This window comes from Mauremys reevesii, linkage group 9, assembly GCF_016161935.1.
Source record: "Mauremys reevesii isolate NIE-2019 linkage group 9, ASM1616193v1, whole genome shotgun sequence".
Classification (NCBI taxonomy): domain Eukaryota; kingdom Metazoa; phylum Chordata; order Testudines; family Geoemydidae; genus Mauremys; species Mauremys reevesii.
Genome location: NC_052631.1, coordinates 18,495,999 through 18,516,838, shown reverse-complemented (window position 1 = coordinate 18,516,838; position 20,840 = coordinate 18,495,999). Strand labels below are relative to the sequence as shown.

Here is a 20,840-nt window from a genome sequence, read left to right as displayed (position 1 = left end):
CAGTGTGAGTGCCACTGAAAATGAGCTCACGTGCCGCCTTTGGCCCGCATGCCATAGGTTGCCTACCCCTGCAATAGGGGGATAGTAGTGCTTTAATTATACTGGTATAGTTAAAGCAGTACTTTGTGTGTAGACAGCGCCTTAGAACATTAAACTTTGTATTAGCAATTAAGAATAAATGATGCATAATAAGTGAGTACAATGGACAGAGTTTGGGCTTTTTTCAATTTTGATCCTTTTATTTTGTCCTCTACCCTATTGTCAGTAAAGATAATAATAAATAATAATAAAATATAACAATCCTGTGTGGTAATATAGGGCACTTGTGACCAGATGCTTAGCTGGGAGAATTTAGCATAGCTTTAATGTTTTCAGTAAGGGTCTGGTACATATATACACCGATTTTTATAAATATTAATTATTCCATGGGAACAAAATATGTACTGTTAAAGAACTAGCCCAGTGATCTGTGCACTTTGTCTTGGACAATAGTGGTAGTTATATATAATGATTTTCATTTTAAAAGTGAATTACAAGTCACAAATGTTGGTCCCCTCCAAGGAAAAATATTTTTATTTTTAATTATTGAGTCAGGTCCTCATCTGGTGTAACTCAACTGAGCTGCATGAATTTCAATGGATTTACACCAATTGACACCACCTGAGGAGCTGCTCCTTTTTAAATAATGGCCTGTGATTATATAATCATGTACAGGAAGCAGCTATAACTGAATTTCCTGCTTTTTGTGGGTACTTATGGTAAATGCAGTGGTATGTATTAAAAAAAAAAGAGTGAAAGACAATATATGCATTCTTCCAGCAATGTTTAATTCATGTGATTTTTCCATATTGGTTCCCTTGAACTAGATTTACAGTCCCCCGCCATGTCCCCATTCAAGCAGTCATCAACCATTCATCGAATATTAAATCCACCTATTGTGCATTGAATAGTGGTGAATTGATCATTCTGGAGGATTTTAACCTCAATTGGGTAAACAATACTAATAATAGCCTAAGATTAATAGCCAATGAATTAAAGTTGAAGAGTTGATAACAACCTCAACTCATAACTGATAACAACCCCAGCTTTTGACAGGTACTCATTCTTTGATTGATTTAATAAGCACATTAGCCATGACACTTACTACTACTGGATTTCAGAGTTAAGCAGTAAATTTCATTTTCAGAAAATAAGGGGGAATTGAAGTATTTAATGTGTTTATAGGCTTAAGAACTTTTAAACATTTTATCTACATTTTTATATCACCTAGTCAATGGTGACTGGCACCAGCTTTTCCTAGATATCAAGTGCTCAGCAGCAATATAATTTGGTAATTCAGAACTTCAAACTATTTGTAACAAGCACATTCCATAATATGCAGTTTCCAGGGTTCACGTGTGATTTTATTAAGCATTGGGCTGGCCCCTGTTGTTGCCCTCTCTCACTGGTGGCACAAATGGTTGGAAAGCTCCCCTAAATGGGCAGATGAGGGTTCCCTGTATGGGAGAATCTCCAGGTGGCATAGGCAGGGGTGCTGGAAAAATTCTTAGTGGGGGGTGCTGAGAACCATTGAACCAAACTGTAAATCCTGTATATAATGGAAACCACTTCAAGCTGGCAGTGTGGCAGCAACACCAGCACTCCTAGTTCCAGCACCTATGGACATAGGGCTGGCTTAGCCAGCTGTATATCTCCCCCTCAGCAGAGAGGTTATGTTGAGGAAGAGGAGACATGGCTAGATTCCCTTGGGAACAATTATTAGCAGGCATAGGTTAGAGAAGCCCTGATCTCCTGAGGCTACGCAGCTGGAGGCTGGAAGCCAGACAAGGTGGACCAGCACTCTGGGGTGATACCGTGAATCCTCTTTCTTAAGGTACATCTACACTGCCTGCTTCTTTCGGCAGCATGTAGAGTATGTACACAGATAGCCCCCCTAGCAATGTAGACAGTGAGGGACTGCTTAGGCTAGTAGAGTGAAGACATGTAGGTACATCCCCTACATGGCTCTATCCTTACCCAAGTCATGCCTCTCCATCTGCACTGCTATTTTTAGTAGTGTGTAGTGTCCTACTGCCTCCCTTCTGCTGGAATCCTTCCTTGCCACAGGAAGCAACTCAGGCAGTGGGGAAAGTCTAGTCTTTCCTGATTGCCTCCCCCTTGCCGGACCCTTTCACTAACATGTATATCTACATACTGCAGTGTGACCCAGCTTGCTTTTTAGTGCAGCATGTAGCTATGCATATTTTACATGCCACAGCAACAGGTGTGTAGTGTAGCTATAGCCTAAGATGCTTGGTTGGTATGTCTTGCTCACATGCTCAGGGTCAAACTGATCACTGGATTTGGAGTCAGGAAAGGATTCCCCCCCAGGACAGATTGGCAGGGACCTTGGACATTTTTTTTACCTAATTATGCAGTCTGGAGCATCAATCACTTGGGCATATCTGACCTAATTCAGTCCCTGCAATTGCAGGGGCCTCAGGCATTGGTGGTCGCTCAGTCTCTCCTGTTCTCTGCCTGTGGCACACAACCTTTTAATCTAGTTATTGGGCTCAATTTAGGGCTATCAGGGTGAAATTTATTGGCCTGTGATATACAAGAGATCAGACGAGGTTATCTAATGGGCCCTTCTGGCCTTTGACTCTATGAAATTTACACCAGGGGCCAATCCACTGCCAGGACCACAAGTTCAAAAATAGTTTACATCCATCTTTTCATGGCCATCTCTTGCGGTCTGCATCAAGCGCAGCTTTGCTGAACCCAAGGATGTTAGTGGCTTTTAGCTGTTCAGATTTCTGTGAAACATTTTAATATAAAAACAGTAAATTAAATGAGAATTAAATAAATTAACGTGGATGTAAAACAAAGGAGGTGGTCCCATAAACCTTATGGAAACAAAATTCCTTTCCTGACTGGGAGTTTGCCAGTGGAAGTTGCATGATGCAGAGCCTGAACCTTTGTAATATTGGACAAAATATTACTCTGAGCAAATGAGTAATACTGTTGAACCAGAAAACTCTAGAAAGACTTTATAAATTGAATGAGCCTCTCAAAACGTAAACCAGTCTCTTCAGTTCCTTCTGATGATACAACTGTAGAACTTTGAGGTGACAGCTATGTTCTTATGAATATTATATTTTGTAGTACATTTCCTGCTTTTGCTGGTTGCACAATTCCAGCTTCTGCACTCAGAGCTTCCTCTGAAACATCACTTAGAATTCTGCAACTCCCATCTCCTCCTACCCCCACTTAATTTGCCTTTACCCAAATCAAAATTGTTAAAGTTCAACTGAATATCAGCTAACACAAAAGGCTGTGGATGCGTCATCCTCTGTTTGACACTTTAAGGGTGACCTGAAAAGGAAACAAAATTGTGTTTCTGCCCTTTTTTGCTTATGACATATAAGAAAGGCTGGTTCTTTCTTTCTTTCATCCCTCCCCCCCGGCTTTGTGTGCAAAAGAAATTCTCACTCCACTGTGGAAGCCTGCTCTGTAGGCTGATGTGGAATGTGGCAGGGCCCTCTACACTTCCTTGTCTCCTTTGGGTCTAACCAGGCCCTGGATCCAGCAAAACATTTCAGAGTGTGCTTAAAATTAAGTGTGAGTAGTCTCCACTGAAGTCAGCTGGATAACTCACATACTAAACCAAACCACATGCCTTAGTGATTGGGGCCCAAGCAAGTAGTTAGTATCTGTAATCCCCTGAGGACAGAGACCACATTGGTTACAGATGCATGCAAACAGATGTAAGAGACTTTAAAAGTCTGGCTCATAAACTTTAATCTATTTTTAAAAAGAGATTGAGGAATCCTTACTCTGTATAGATGCTTATACAGCCCTCATCACCATAGTATCCAAGCTAGGACTCTATCTACCCAGAAAAAGCCATCCTGTCTGCCAGCCCTTGCAATACTAAGAAAACACCCTGTAACAAGGGGATGCTTCCTTAAACCAGCATTACCCGCTTACCCAATTCTACCCCCACGCATATGACTTCATCCATTCAGATTACAACCCTATGTCCTGAAGTGGCTGAAAGCTTCTTCCCTGCCTTGCTTAATGTCAGCCAGGAGAGAAATTTTAAATGGATCCCAGGCCTCATCTACACTAGGAAATTAGGTTAATATAACTACATCACTCTGGGGTGTGAAAATTCCATACCCCAAACAACACAGTTAAACTGACCTAACCTTTGGTGTAGACAGCACTAGGTCAATGGGAAAATTCTCCCATTGATTTAGCTTCCACCTCTCAAGGAGGTGGATTACCTATGCCAATGGGAGAAGCCTTCCCATCGGCATAGGTAGCATCTTCACTGAGGTGCTAGAGCAGCACCACTGCAGCGTGTTAAGTGTAGAAAAGCCCTCAGGATATCTCCCAGGCTGAGCTCTGTAACAGAATTATTTGATCAGTCACTTAACAAAACCTGGTGCTTTGCCCCCAAGAACTAATATATTTCATTATCAGTCCTGCACACTGTCATTTTTAGGCAAGAGTCTTCCAGCCATCTTCCTTTGAACAACCAGGGGTAAAAGATGCACCTGTCCACTTCCCCTTCTAAAAGCCTCCCATCAGACAGATATGATATCCTTGTACTGCTGAATCTATTCTTAATTGTCTCGTGCTAGTGCTCAAGGGTGTTATTCCAAAAGTGAGACAACAATGTCTGGCCACATAATATAGCCCAGAAAATTATGCTAGCTGCAACTTGGTAAGTTGCATATAAATGTTCCTACATTTCCTGGTTCAAGCTTGTAGTCAAATCTGAAAATTCTTCAACTGGATTAAAAAAAACAAACAAAGGTGAATGTGGAAAATATAGCTACATTTTTCAAGGAAAAGTTTGAAATCACTATGCAAAAGTATATGATTATATTTGCCCATGCAAATCACTAGACTGAGTACACAGATTGTGTGTGTAATTGAATGTAATTATGCACACAAATGTCAGCAATGTGCAGTTGTGTGGGTATTTTTGAACAAAGACCTCAAACCTCCTTATCTGCACATTTGATCCTTAGCTAAACTGGACAAAGTACTACTACAAACAAGGAACAAATCTACAGTGGCAGAGAAACAGACTAGATGGCCTAATTGGAGTCTTCATTCCATCTCTAACAGGTATTATTTTATTACATGATTTTATGACATGATGTTCAGCGTGAACACCTATTGTAGAGTTATCTATAAGAGGCACAAAAATTACTTACAACATTTTGCTGTTGCTTGTTCTCGTCACAGTGATACCAAAAGGGTCCTGAATGATATCGACTTTATACTTTAAATTGGAGGCTGCAGGTCCACCAAAATCTTTTACATTCTCATGAGGAACTTCAAATCTTTTTTTATTAGGATCAGTGATCTGCACAGATTAAACAGTTACATTTGAATTATTAGAGGTCCAAAAATTAACTTCTACTTTCCTACTAGAACATTTTCCTGAATCACAATATATATGGAACACAAAAACTATGCTAAAAGACTGTTCACCTTGAAATGTCAAGCACCTGAAAGTTAAGAAATGCCAGAGCTAAGACTGCCTGTGCAACCTTAATTTGCCACCCCATATGAATAGATTCTGATACAGCCTTTAACTATATGATCACATACTATTCATTCCACTCTCTCATTCAGTAGCTTATTGTCCCCGTCTCCTTGTGCAGCCTGTCCCAGTCTTATCCTGCTCCATCAGCTCCTTTACTTGTTTTCCCACCCCCAACCCCAACACTGCACTGGATCCCAGTCCACACCCTCAACTCTTCCCCCTCTCCAGCTCAGGGCTGCCCAGAGGGTGTGGGGGCGGCAAGTGGGGCAATTTGCCCCAGGCCCCGCAGGGGCCCCCACGAGAGTTTTTCGGGGGCCCTGGAGCGGGGTCCTTCACTTGCTCCGGGGGCCCTGGAAAACTCTTGCGGGGCCCGGCGTGGGCCCCCGGAGCTTCTTCGCTCCCGGTCTTTGCTGGCGGGGGGGTCCTTCCTCTCCGGGACAGAAGGACCCCCCCGCCGCCGACTTACCACCGAAGTGGGGGCCCCTCGCCGCCCAAGACCCCGGGCCCCTGGAATCCTCTGGGCGGCCCTGCTCCAGCTCCCAGTGTCTTGCCCAGACAGGCAATACCTGTCCTTTGCCCCACCGGCTCCCTATCCCAGTGTCCCATTCCCAGCTCCACCAGGCTTCTTGTCCTAATTTACACTCTCTGCCTCTGCTGCTCTCCCACCTCCACTCTCCAGCCCAGCTCTTTCCCCTTCTACATTTGAATCTGGCTATTCCCCTCCACACTGTGTTGGTCCAGCAGGGGGAGCATTTAAGAGCACAGCACAGATGGTCTCTGGCTCTCAGCTGTGGATAGCAACAATTGCAGGGAAAGTTCTGTTCAGTGCCTAGAGCCCTGGGATGGAGCATACTAAACACAGGTGGTATCTACGGAGAATTTAGCTGTCAAACTTTAAGCAATTTCTCTACTGTGTAGGTACAAAACTGAGATTTTTCAAAGGCATAGAACTTGGCCAATTTCACAGAAACAGCAAGAGGCAGCCCATGGACTTACTTCAGTTTCCCAGCAAAATGTCTAACTTTTTTAATGTGGGAAAAACAATGCATTTTTCTCTAACCTTATTCTCAGAAACAACTGAAAAAAAGTAACATTATAAGCACATGTAAACAGGATATAACAATGGGAAGTGTCTAGCAACCTTAACTATAGGTCACACTACAAATTCTGTCTATTATGCTACAGATTTTATTAATGTAATTAATTATGTTAGACTGATGTTGACCTTAACACCATATTCATTAGGAAACCTCTGTAGCAGTCATGCATGAATGTATATCTCTTTCCTGATTTTCTAAGCATTCTATGAAATAATTAAAATCATATTTCACCAGTATTCTATCATTACTATGAATTGAAACTAAATAAAGTATTTGCCCTACCCAGTTATATTAAACAGCCATTTCAGCATAATTAAATGTGTCCGGGGAAAATTTGCACAAATAATTCACTGATAGAAAAGCTGAGATTTTCAAAACACACCAAGACGACTTAGAGGCACAACTCCCATTGGACTAGGTTCTCCTCTATGACCATGCAAAGCTTCCCATTACTCCCTTGCATGGGCTACCCATACAGCGCAGTGTGGGAGGGGGAAGTGGACCCTGAAGTGGTGCAGGTGCAGGTGGGTGAGAGGAGGCAAGACCTGGCTGGAGTCTGGGCTGTGCCCCCTCAATGTCCATCAATATAGTTGCAAGCGTGCATCAGGTGACCTATGCTCTGCCAAATATCAGCCTAATGCAATTTATTTAATCCCTAGAGTAGTGGGGAGACCAGGAGGCTGAATGTGTCCATCCAGGCAGATTGCAGAGTGATGATCTAGTCCATTGAAATTAACGGGTATTATGCCTCTCTATCCCCATAGCAGCTCTGAAAATCTCAGCCATAGTCTTTATATGGATTTAAAGTTGCATAGCTAGGGAAGTGTTTATCCCACGGACTACTGGCCAGATTCTGCCCCTGGATGCCCATTACTACATGCAGAGGTGGCTCCAGGAACCAGCGCACTAAGCGCGTGCCTGAGGTGGCAAGCTGCGGAGGGCGGCAATTTGGCAGTGGGTACGCCAAAGGCGTGGGACCGGTGGACCTCTCACAGGCATGCTGCCGAAAGCCGCCTGACTGCCGTGCTTGGGGCGGCAAAATACATAGAGCTGCCCCTGACTACATGCATGCACTTCAAAGGGAGTCATGTGAGTGCAACAGAGGGCAGACGTTAGGTAGCATTCTGTTTTAAGTAAACGGCTTCCCTACAGTTCCTACCACTGATTTATTTTTTTTCAGTCTGTTATATAAAATCCAAATTTATATGCAGGGTATTCGCCTGAGAATATTTTTGAATGCGGCATTCATTCTAAAATGATTCCACTTTTCATATTGTTCCTAGTCAATCTGATACCAAACTGACATGTAATCCTAAAGGGGATGAGGTTAACACAGTACAGTCACATTATCATTTTAGGGGCCTCCAAGGTTTACTAATTAATAGAAAAGGTCTTTGGCTTATAAGACTCTCCTGCAGATACCCAAAAATCAATTTTGCAGCAGTTCTAGAATATGCAGTACCAGAAAGACCTTGAACTTGATTCTCTCCAGAGCTCCTATAACCCAAAGAGGTGGGTTCTCTAATGTTTGGAAACCAAGGAAAAGAGATACAACCCAATACAAATAAAAAGAACAATTTTAACAGTGCTGCATAATTGCATACTTGGCATCATGTTGTGACAATAAAACAACTTTTAAAAAAAATTGCATAGAATTACATAAATGTAAAAAAAAAAATCACACTGATTAGCATAAAGTAAGGTAGTGCAAAGGGGTCCAGCTTCTCCCAAAACCCCAATTAAGTAATTCAGGGGCCCTCTAGCTAGGATGACCATATTTCCCAAAGAAAATCACGGGACACCCTCTACTGCTTACCCGAGGTACCCCCACCATGCAAGACTGTTGCCTGTGGCTGGAACCCTGTGGGGACCCCCTCAGGAGGCTGTCACCCATGGCTGGAACCCTGTCTCGCGCTCCGCATGCTGGAATGCTGCAGACTCTTCCCCCTCCCTCCATGGGGGGCTGGCTTGCCCTCTCCACACTGCACCCCGCTTTTTTGACAAAAGTGGGCATTTGTCCTGTTTGTTCTTGCCAACTGATCAAGTCAGCAAGAGCTGACAAATGCCTCCTTTTGAAAAAAGAAGTCGGGATGGCCAGGACAGGGCTTAAAAAAAATAGTGACTGCTCAGCAGTGTCGGCCCCACAGATCAGCTCCTCCATCCCCTCCCCACCACCCAGTGTTTCCCACCTGCTGCGATCAGCTGTTCAGCAGCATGCAGGAGATGCTGGTGGGAGAGGGCAAAGCGAGGGTAGGGTGCACTTGGGGGGCCGGAACAGGGCAGGAAGAGGGGGCAGGGAAGAGTGAGGGCGAGAAGAGGCAGAGCGGGGGCCTTGGGGGAAGAGTTGAGTGGCGGCTGGGTTCTGGGGTGGAGCGGGGGTCGAACACCCCCAGGGAAATGAGGAAGCCGGTGCCTCTGTTGAGAGTGGGAGTTGCTCAAATGCCCTGGTCAAACAGACGGATAATAATCCTGACTATTCAGATTCTAATCAGATATGGTATTGTTCTTCACTACCTCTCCCACATTGCTGTAGTGTTGTGGTGTGCTGTAAAACAGCTAGAGCACCCATTCTGATTCTGGAAAGCACTTGGACTGTCTTCAGGGTGAATTAGAACAAGCTGAGACTAGAGAGAAAAGGAAACTCTCCATGATCCCACTACCAGTCTCCTCTGCCATTTGCATCTCCTGTGTTATGAGGCAGTGTAAAATACTAATCTTAAACAGCATAAGAAACAATTTAACCTTGAACCGGAAGCGATTTGTTGTCTGATATTCTCCCGTGAGTTGGACAGTGGTAATATCATTTCCAAATAGGGAAGGTGAAGGCAGCCTCGTTAACTTAGCTACAAAACCTTAACAAGAAAAAAAATAATATTACAATGTTGCTTTATTGCACCATGGAATCACAGAAATGTAAAGCTAGAAGCGTCCGGAAGCAGGGCCAAGGATACCTAGACCCTCACTCTCTGGTGCTTTGCTAACCTGTTCTTCAAAACCTCTGATGATGGGGATTCCACAACCTCCCTTGGAAGCCTATTCCAGTGCTTAACTATCCTTAAAGTTAGAAAGCTTTTCCCCCAATATTTAACCCACATCTCTCTTGCTGCAGATTAAGCCCAATACTTCTTGGCCTAGCTTCAGTGGACATGGAGAATGATTGATCACAGTCTTCTTTTATAACTGCTCTTAATGTATCTGAAGACTTATCAGGTCCCTCCCACCTCCACCCCAATCTTCTTTTCTCAAGACTAAACATGATTAGTTTTTTTGTTGTTTTAAACTTTCCTCAGGTCAGGATTTCTAAACCTTTTATTATAAACAAGAGCTACACCTTGCAGTTACTATAGAATCCCTAAGGATTAATGCAGTGGTCGGCAACCTTTCAGAAGTGGTATCCCGAGTCTTAATTAATTCACTCTAATTTAAGGTTTTGCGTGCCAGTAATACATTTTAACCTTTTTAGGAGGTCTCTTTCTATAAGTCTATAATATAGAACTAAACTATTGTTGGATGTAAAGTAAATAAGGTTTGTAAAATGTTTAAGAAGCTTCATTTAAAATTAAAATGCAGAGCCCCCTGGCCAGAACCTGGGCACTGTGAGTGCCTCTGAAAATCAGCTCATGTGCCACCTTTGGCACGCATGCCATAAATTGCCTACGCCTGGATTAATGCATTTGGTGTACATCCTTTGAAAACTTTACTATAAAAATCATTACATGTACTATAAAGATCTACATGGTAGGTTCATATATAGAAATGTTTATTCAGACCTCAAAAGGGTGCAGGGAACTTTGCAGCACAAATGTGAAGAGATGGCCCCTCCTCCAGGGAGCTTTCTATTTAACTTTACCCATGATACAGTAAGACTAGGGATAGCTCAGTGGTTTGAATATTGCCCTACTAAACCCATGGTTGTGAGCTCAATCCTTAATAGGGCCATTTAAGGATCTGGTGAAAATCTGTCTGGGGATTGGACTAGATGACCTCCTGAGATCCCTTCCAACCCTAATATTCTATGTATCAAAGTCAATAACTAATCCTGAAAAGAACAAGTGTACTTGTGGCACCTTAGAGATTAGCCCACAAAAGCTTATGCTCAAATAAATTTGTTAGTCTCTAAGGTGCCACAAGTACTCCTGTTCTTTTTGAGGATACAGACTAACACTGTAAGCTACTCTGAAACTAATCATGAGTGAAAGTAAGAGTAACAAGTGAAGGGGATTGGGCAAGAAAGGACAAGGATTTCCACCATGTCATGTAGTTACTCAGGGCTAAATTATGGCTTTGCCACAAACCCTGGGTATGGGGCTATGTGTTATTGCAGTGCTCCAGAAACAGGACACAATTTGCTTAATAGTTCCCCCTGCTCTGGATAGATGGGAAGTATCCTTCACCAGCTTGATTCTGCCTTGGTGGGTATTTCTAACCTCCGCATGATGCAGGTAACTGACGCAGACAAGCAGAATGGGCACCAAGGACATACTTTACTGCTTGAGCTCAGTTTGCTGCTTACCTGTATTTGTTTGCGTCACACCTCCTTCTACCTTATACCCATGACTCTTGGAGAAGAAGCACCATGGTATGCTTGTTTCATTTTGTGGACTCCAGCAACAGCCACGCAGCGTACATAAGCTCTGTTTCAAGGGCAAGAAGAACGTGATTATATTAATAGCACTGATTAGCACCAAATAACAATCTAGATGGAAAATCATGCATCATGTGTATTTCAAATACCAGCAAACTTTGTTATAACATTCACAAGCATTCCCCTTTGGGGAAATCAATAGCTGTTTGACTGTATAAGAACATGATAGAAGCAAAGAATGGCTTTTCTAGATCTAAGGTAGAAATCAGTGATTTAGTTCAGGAAAACTAGGAAGTCTGACTTTTCAACCATTCTGAAAACCACATTGAAAGGGAGTCTTTTTTTAAGGTTCTGAAATGTTTGGATACTATTTTTTTTTAAATGATTTTTTGTATTTATTTCCAAATTTCATCTAAGACCAGAAGTGGACATATTGAAATATTTCAGGAAAGCTTTTTTTTAAAAAAGAAAATCAGATTTCTAATCAATTTAGGAAGATGCAATAGTTTCACTCATGGTTCAGATAAATATCAAAACATCTACGTGTACTTCTGGACCAAAACTAAACTCCAAACCTTCTTGACCTTTCCCCACTGACAGTTTAATATGGAAGACTTGTACTTTTTAATGGGAGAGTTCACATAAACATATAACACTTTCAGTTGTTAAATGTGTGCTAAATAATACAGTGATATCGGCGTAAATGAGGAAATACTCACGCCACAATATTTCACTGTTCATCTGCCTTCCATTAATGTAGTGGTCTTTTCCAAAATTTAGAAAAAAAATGTACAAATAATTCAGGCAATTGGCAATTTTCTCATCTGTTCATGGACCAATCACACGCAAACTCTTGGCAAGAAACAGAACAGACTTATTAGTTCCTAATTTACTATAAGATGTGAGTGGATAGCAATCAGCCCACATCATACAGTAAATTGTGAACTAATAAGTCTGTAACTCTGTTTCTTTGATCTGAGACATGAGTAGAGTTGTGTGAATAACAGTTTGGTGGCCGAAATTAAAAAAAAAGTTTCAGCTTAACCCCCCCCCCACCCAAAAAAAAGTTTTTCAGTGAAGTAATCTTTTCATTTGACTAAAAATAAAACACAGTGGCATAAACATATACTCTAGCTCTGTGTGCATGTTAGCTTGAATATTATAGCTTTTCTGTTAGAAATTAATTTCTTTACAGATTGTCTGCCAAGTGCTATACATTTGTAAGTAAAAGCAGTTTGGGGTAACTTCATATTGTTTCTGACGTCTACACAGGGGCGGCTCTAGACCCCAACGCGCCAAGCAGGCGCTTGGGGCGGCCGTTTCCCGGGGGGGCGGCATTTGGCTCCGGTTGAGCTCCCGCTGGCATGCCTGCGGCAGGTCCACCGGAGCCCGGAACGAGCGGACCTGCCGCAGGCATGACTGCGGCGGGTCCCGTCTTCCCGCGGCTCCGGTTGAGCTCCCGCAGGCATGACTGCGGCAGGTCCGCTGGTCCCGAGCTCCGGTGGACCTGCCGCAGGCATGCCGGCAGGAGCTCAACCGGAGCCGCGGGAAGAGGGGACCCGCCGCGGGACCGGGGAAGGGCGGCGCAGCGCTCCGCGCTGCTTGGGGCAGCGTCATTTCTAGAGCCGCCCCTGCGTCTACATATTTTCTCTCAGTACAGATATAACTGACCACTTGGGTCAGAGTGCACTAGTGATACTGTAAACTAATCTCAGTGGAAATTAGTAGCAGAATTAGACAGCCCATCTACCCTAACAGATCCTAGAGCTGGTGAAAAAATGTTGACAAAATGAATTTTGAATTAAACAACATGGAAAGAATTTTATGAAAGTGGTTTTCTGTTTTCAAGCCAGATCTAACAATTTCCTTTAGAACACTTTTCAGCTGTCACTGCAGAGCTCAGCAATGTTATGATAGCTAGACCCGATTCCATATAACAGAGTTTATATCACCAAGTGCTCTATTGCCTTTGCTGGCTTCCCATTCATTTCTGAATCCAAATAGCTCTGTTGGTTTTCAAACTCTCCCTGAGCTTGCTTCACTTAAGTACAGTTATTAACTAAGGACTTGTCTATACTTACACCAGTGCAGCTGTGCCACTGGAGCGCTTAGTGAAGACGCTACCTACACCAACTGGAGCGCTTCTCCTATCAACATAGGTACTTCACCTCCCTGAGAGTTGTAACTATGTCGACAGAAGAAACTCTTCCATCAACATAGCACTATCTGCACAGGGACTTTGGTTAGTGTAACTACATTGCTCAAAGGTGTGGACTGAAATTTTTTTAATCCACACCCCTTTTTTTAAGGCCACTTTCCTAATGAAACATTACAAAAAATGTGGATCGACACTATTGCTGATACTTCATTTTAGGGTACTATAGAAAAATAAATGAATTGTTCTGATATTATTATTATTACTACCACCACCACCAGTTTTAGGGATATAAAAGGATATTAGATCAAAAAATGTCTGTACCTTAGAGAAGCCTAAGGATCACATATACAACAATCATCCAAATCTTTGGCTCAGCATTGGTTCTCATCTTTCAAATCCTTTCTATTTAGTTTTCAAACAGAGCCTTCTAATCACAGTGGGGGGGAAATACAACCCTAGACCTACCATGGGACTCATGTATGCATTCATCTCCTACTGAAGGATGAGTGCACCATTTAACATGGGAAGATTAGATCAAAAGGTACCAATTAAAGATTCAAGTGACTTGCATGACTGCACCTATATTGTGCACTACTTCTTGAGCAAGATAGGAAACCAATTTGTTCCCATTGAAAGAACAGGGGAGTACAATATGTTTACCTGCAGGATATTATTGAACCATATAGCCTAATACAAGCTATCGAATGACAAGAGCATTGGCAACTGTGAACTTTGGGACTCATCAGGGAACTCTCTCATGTTAGTGATATTTTGATTTTGAATGGCTGGAATTAACCATCACATACAAAAATAATCCCACTGGATGGGAGGGAGAGAGGGGAAAGAAGATAAAAATCACCAGCTTCTGTCAGAAGAGAACATATAATTTAAAGCGGAATAAAAGTGAAAGTCATGAGTTTAAAGGCGAAGATAGAAAAATTGAAAGGACAATATTTCCATTGCATAAGAAAAGTATCGAACAGTAGATTCTTAATGAGGAAGGTCTCTGTGCTCGTCTGAAAAAGAGAAAGAGAGAGATTGAGACTAAAAACTTGATATGGAGGCAAGATGCAGATCTGGTGCATCTTGAGAAGATTAATAGTTAATCAGATGTTAATAGTCTTCCCTGGGACTGCACCTTGACACAGTAGGAAGATTGGTATGTTCCAATGACTGAGCTAGGTGGGTGGGAGATTTAGCTCCTGGTAGGACCAGCCAAGCCAGATAGGGCAAAAGGTAGGTACTAGATGACAAGCAGTCAATTGATCCTCCAGGTTGGGGGTTCAGTGACAGGCCAACAATCTATTCTTGTAAAGAAGATAAGTTATAGAAACACAACAAGGTAACCATTCTGGCAAGCAGCATGTTAAACAGGGAGGGAGGAGCCTTGTTCATGCTCTGAGTGATATCTGATGACATAGGAAGGATTCAGATTCAGAAATCTCATATGTAGCTTGTGGAGCACTGGGAAATATTTGCATTACTTTTTATACATTTCATATGCCCCTCAGTGTATCTGTGTGATCCTACCCTGACTGAATGCACAGTTAGATCAATATTGTTAAAGAGATAGGCAGGAAGGGTAAAACAATGGCCTAGATAAGGAGCTTCCCCTCAAATCACATTAACCTGGTTTACAGCCCAGAAATATCATCCTGAACTCCTCAGTTTCAACCAGGTGACAGGGTTGTTTTGCCACGGGTGATAAGGAGGAGATCAAAAGACCCTGATCTGTGAAAAGATCCCCCCACCTCCTCTGTAAGGCAGAAGTTGTCAGCTACTACAAAAGCTTACTCAGATTGACTGCAGCAACCAGGCTGTAACTTTGCCCCCAAGAGAACAGGAGATACCAAGGCTAAATCAAGTCTAGCTGGGGCTGGAGAGGAATGTCAAGAGTAGGTAACAGGTTTCAGAGTGGCAGCCTTGTTAGTCTGTATCAGCAAAAAGAACAAAGAGTACTTGTGGCACCTTAAGAGACTAACAAATTTATCTGAGCATAAGCTTTCGTGGGCTACCGCTCACTTCATCGGATGCAAGCAATGGAAAATACAGTAGGAAGATATACATACACACAGAGAACATGAAAAAGTGGGTGTTGCCATACCAACTCTAAAGAGACTTATCAATTAAGGTGAGCTTTAGCCCACAAAAGCTTATGCCCAAATAAATTTGTTAGTCTCTAAAGAGTAGGTAAGACAGTATATGCACATAGGTCTGTGTTATCTTAACACCCTTTGTCTGAGCACTGGCAAAATAAATCATGCTTTGTTTTGGAGAAGTTGCATATCGCTACTGATTACAGGATCCTGAAGGGGAACTCTTGCTAGCGCCAAGCAAACAGGGGGTGTAAACTGGACACCCTGTTGGAGAGTGGTGTGATGGTGGGATCCCACCCCAAAGAGAAGTGGAGGCACAAGCCTGCCACTTGAAAGGGTTGCATTCAGGGAGAGGAGAACTGAAAAAGGGTTTCAGGGAGGGCAGCCTATCCAGGGACTGTGCCATTATAAATCTTAATATGTGAATGTCAGATAATGAAGGAAGAAATGGTTTCAGCAGGGCAAGGTTGTATTATATATCACGGGTGAGATTTTCCAAAGCACTCAGCTCGGATCTATCTTTGCTTTCACTGACATCAGTAGCAAAACTCCCAGATTCCAATTGGAGCAGAGGTAAGCCAGCACTGAGAGATTTTGAAAATCCCATCCTACAGCTCCCAGATCACAGGCTTTAGTTTTCCTTGTGTACACAAGGTTGTTTTTGTAGTCAAATCTCAAGTTTCATTGTATATGGCCCATTTTCTAATTAACCTCCCATGTATGTGTTTCAGACCTTTGTTGCCCCTCGATCAGGAATGCAGTCAATTCTCTCTGAGAGGCTTACTGCTGGACAGTTCGGAGAAAAGTCTGTTAAAGAAATGAATGGATTATTATTAATAGTGCTGAATTATAGAAATAGCTTAATTAGATTTTTAAATAATTTAAATCTAAAGGCCTGATTCCCCATTACCGTCAAACTTGTGCAGGCATGTACCTCTAAGCAAAATAGGTATAAAACACTGCCATTCTGATGTAATCATATTGGGACCTACTTCTCTCAGGTGTGTATAACTACACGAGGTGCAAGACAGCACAGAATTCTTCCTAGGTATGCCTGACTTGTTTTAATGTTATGGCTGAAAATAAAGATGCAGAATGTGATAAAGTTTCAAAGAAGTCCTGTAACTCTCATCACACATCACTTCATTTAAAATTCACCCAGTATTAAAAACGGAGCGACTTTTGCTCCATATTCATGATATTGTTCTGCTGCTCTTATATGCTTAGGTGCTTCCTAACCTGGGTATGCCTCCTTCCACAGTATCCAGAGTTTGGGCATCCTCAGAGACATGAATATCCCAGAGATATGAAGATGTTCCATGAAGATTTTTATAATTAAATTTGTGGGGCTCTAGCAGAGGTGAAAGTAAGCAGGTGTGGTCCACTACGGAGTCCTGACCAGACTGGCTTCCGTAGGCTGGTGATTTAAAGGGCCCAGGGCTCCCTGCAGCAGCTGAGGCCCAGGGTCCTTTAAATCGCTTCCCGAGTCCTGCTGCCGGAGCCCTGGGTAGTGGCAGCAGGGCGCCGGCAGTGATTTAAAGGATCCAAGGCTCCTGCCGCTATGGGGAGCCCTGGCCCTTTAAAGCGCCAGCTGAGCCCTGCCACCACTACCTCAGGGCTCCGGCAGTCGGACTCAGGCAGCACTTCAAAGGGCCTGAGGCTCCCCGCAGCGGCCAAAGCCCCTGGTCCTTTAAATCATCCCTGAGCCCTGGGGCTCCTGGCCACCTCTGCAGCTGGGAGCTCCAGGGGTGATTTAAAGGTCCTGGGGCTCCCAGCCACAGCTGGATCCCTGGAGCCTTTAAAACTTGATTTCAAGGCCCCACCTCTTCCGGTTGAGGCCACACCCCTGCTCAGGACTCCGGTGTACCAGTAAATCCTTTAACTTACTTTCACCCCTGGGCTCTAGTCACTAGTGAACTTGAGGAGTCCAAGAGCCTCCACTGCCAGATAGTACCATAAGGGGTGTTGCACGTGCCCATTGGAAGTTGTGGCCTTTTTTCAGTTTAGTTAGTTAGTTAATTAGGTTCGAAATTGAGGCCTACAAATATTATTCCAGCTAGAGCCTTATAAAGTGGGGATCTGTTTGTTTCTTTTTTTAATGGCTAGGCCAGGTAGGTATGTTCAGGTCCAAAAGCTGATACAAATAAATGCAAATATCTGCCTCCGTGAGCAGCAATACTGAGCAGCAATACCTGAGCACATTTCACTTTGTTTCAGCATTTATCACTTCCTTTTAGACACACTGCCATTTGCATGCACAAACTGTGGGCTTGATTACCCAGTCTTCACATGCAAGTGAGGATGCTTGCAGAATGTGACCATGTCAAAACAGAGGCTCCTTGCACATTTGGCTCTGTATGCTAGCCTACCTCTAAACAATTTTTTTTCTAAGTTATTGATTCATTAAAAGAAAACTCTTGTCTTTTACGATCTTTTCTTCCACACTTAACAGAATCTCACTGAAAAAATTAATCAGTTTGGATTTAGTTACAAATTAGGGTTTACAAACCATTCTAAATGGTAAAACTAATTAATTAAAAGTATAAAACTTGGGGAGACTTACATCAAAGGACCAAACTATATTTAATCATCTGATAAGATATTAATGTATTTTATCAATACAGTTTTTGAATGGGTCAAAATATTTGAAGTATGTTTCATTCCTACACAATATATATTCATGGAGTTATGGGCTGGAGCAGGAGCTCTTAAATTTTCTCTCTCTTTTGGAGAGCTATTGGTTGTTCTTTGCAATATTGAAATTCCACTTTCCTCATTAAAAAAGTAACTTGAAGAAATACACAGTGCAGGTGTTGGGAGGAGAGGAGTTTCATTTCCTTGTAACTGCTTTAAATTCTTAATCTTTCTAGTTTTTTTACTCATTATAAATATTAACGTTATCTGTAAAAAGGAAGCAACCACTGTGCCTTGTCAGCATCAGGGCCCCATTGTGCTAGACACTACCAATACACAGGAAGATGCAGTCTGTATCGCAAAGAGTTTACAATCTACACACAAAAGCACTGATTTTGTGAAGGATACCATATGAACACACGGAGCGTTACATGCCCTCATGCTTGAATTTTGTTTATAAGCCTGATCCATCGTCCTCTGGAAGGACTCCTATTGACTTCAGCGGGCATTGATTAGACTCGTTTTGGTTCGTTTTGTTAATCAAATCTAATCCATTCCCTCCTTGAGCAATTCAAATTCAGAGACTATTCCTGGCTTGACCTTTGAGTTCTACAATAATCATGATGAATAACAACTGTTACCTTGGAGTCCAGATTGTCCTGTTGCTAAAAGTGCAACCAGAATGCAGGCTACAATCACCACCAAACAGAAGAGGACAATCAGGGAGAGTTCTAATCCGCTGAACTTCTTCTTTCCCATCTAGCCACAGATAAACACCATTGTAAAAAACAAAACACAAAAACAGTTTCAGGAATGTGCTTTTAAGTAAATATCTAGCAAATAATTGCTTTAAGAATGTGTCCTTTGACCAAAGAAGTTAAAATACAACCACACCTCACAGACAAAGTAATATTCTGATGTTCAGCTCCATTAAACAGAGTAAATTACTAAAGCTGGTCAGGAAGTGTATTTAATTTTCTGTGACAAATTTCTAGGAAACCCCCCAAAATAATTGTATACAATTTTTTCCATGAAACTTTTCAGCTTTTCCTTGAACTTTCCAGGAACTTTTTTTTGGTTAAAGCTTTCAACAAACAAAACACCCCAAATTTTGGTTTTCAGTTTAAAAGTTGTCAGGATGTATTTTGCCAAAAAAATTGACAAAAAATGTCGAAGAGCTCTATTATATACTGCCTTGTATAGTGGAAATAACAACTATACTACAGATCAATGGTGACATAAATGGTGGTGTAAGTTACATATCAGTAACTGGGGGAAACTATTGTGAATTAAGCTGGTGTAATTACTTAAGTGGTGTAATTCTGAGAAGGCAGAAGTGACTACTGTATTAAATTAATGTATTTCCTTGTGTGACTCAGTTTCTATATCCAAAGTTTGCTTTACTGCAGACAGTCCACACTGGCAGAGCAAGGCATGCCTATTGACACAGATGTATGCAATATTCAAAATGATTATCTGTAGAATTTGTATTAATATTTTGGTATGCATATTTGATCTTTTAGCATGTGATTTCAAAGGGTGAATGTACCAGCTGATCTGACAAGATCCCCAGAGTGACAGCCCATTTAGTAAAGTTAGAAAAGTGCCATCATTGACAAATGGTATGGGCAAGTCAATACTGCAAAATTAAGTCGACTAAGTTACATCGATGTACAGTCACCACAATAGTTAAACTGCTTTTGCATGTCCACACTATGCTGCTTGTATTGGTGGCGCCGCGCATCCTCACCAGAAGCACTTGTACTGATTTAATGGTCAGTGTGGGGCATTTGTGGGATGGCTTCTGAAAAGCAGCAAGTTGATGTAGCGTCTACACTGACACCGAGTCTACCTAACTACATTGACTTAAGCACTAAGCCTCGTCAATGTAGTGGGTGAGTTACATCAGTGGAAGCTGCATTTTAGTTTAGACATTTACAAAGTTAGGTCAATGTAAGATGCCTTACTTAGACCTAACTCTCTAGTGTAGATCAGTGCTTACTGTTGAAATATTCAGGCTACCACACAGTCCACTGCTCCATCTCATGTGAAGAACAACATGGTACCATTAATGTTTAACTGTATGCCAGCAATAAAACTCATTAAAACATCTCCAACCTTCAGATCAATATACCAGCAACAGTAACTGCATTTTTCATTTGCTTAAAAGCATTTTGCCTGACAAAACTGGCTTAAATACAGGGAAATAACTTTCTTTTATTTAGTTAAAATAAGAACAAAATGCAGTTTTGCTAGTGGAAATAGTATAGTACTGCTCATCGCACTGATCTTTTAAAACACTTAGACAGGGTGTTCCAATAATCAGCAGTACTGGGGGAAAAGCTTTTTGACATCAGAACAGTTTAAACTTGATGCTTTTACTCCTGCAGCCTCCATGTAACTTGCCCTGCCCTTCCCCCGCTCACTCAATAGCCTCACGGTCATAGGAATGAAGAGGTAGTTTATTAACTCATTTAGAAAGACCAATCTCAAAACAGCAGCAGTCTTCAAGGGAAAGTGAAAGCTAGGATAATATACAATTTTCAGAATATAATCAAACAAAGATACTTTTATACACTGCACAATACATTCATATAAGGTTTCCTAGACATTTTCTATACCATAACATTGTTGGCTTCCCAGGGAATATTGTATTTTCAGCCTGCAACTGTTTTACTATATTGAAAACCATATTGTTCAATGCAATAAAGAAATTATAATC

At 42.0% G+C, this 20,840-nt stretch overlaps 1 protein-coding gene across 2 annotated transcripts in view; it reads right to left on the bottom strand.

Annotated features, from left to right (window-relative positions):
• SI (sucrase-isomaltase) overlaps positions 1–20,840 on the bottom strand; it is a 200,409-nt gene that overhangs the window by 174,611 nt on the left and 4,958 nt on the right. For both annotated transcript variants that reach the window (XM_039488204.1, XM_039488205.1), the window contains exons 2-6: positions 18,760–18,877; positions 16,218–16,291; positions 11,159–11,279; positions 9,388–9,497; positions 5,211–5,362 (exon numbers count right to left, since the gene is read on the bottom strand). In XM_039488204.1, the coding sequence (XP_039344138.1) occupies positions 5,211–5,362; positions 9,388–9,497; positions 11,159–11,279; positions 16,218–16,291; positions 18,760–18,877 (575 nt within the window). The remainder of the gene's footprint in view (positions 1–5,210; positions 5,363–9,387; positions 9,498–11,158; positions 11,280–16,217; positions 16,292–18,759; positions 18,878–20,840) is intronic.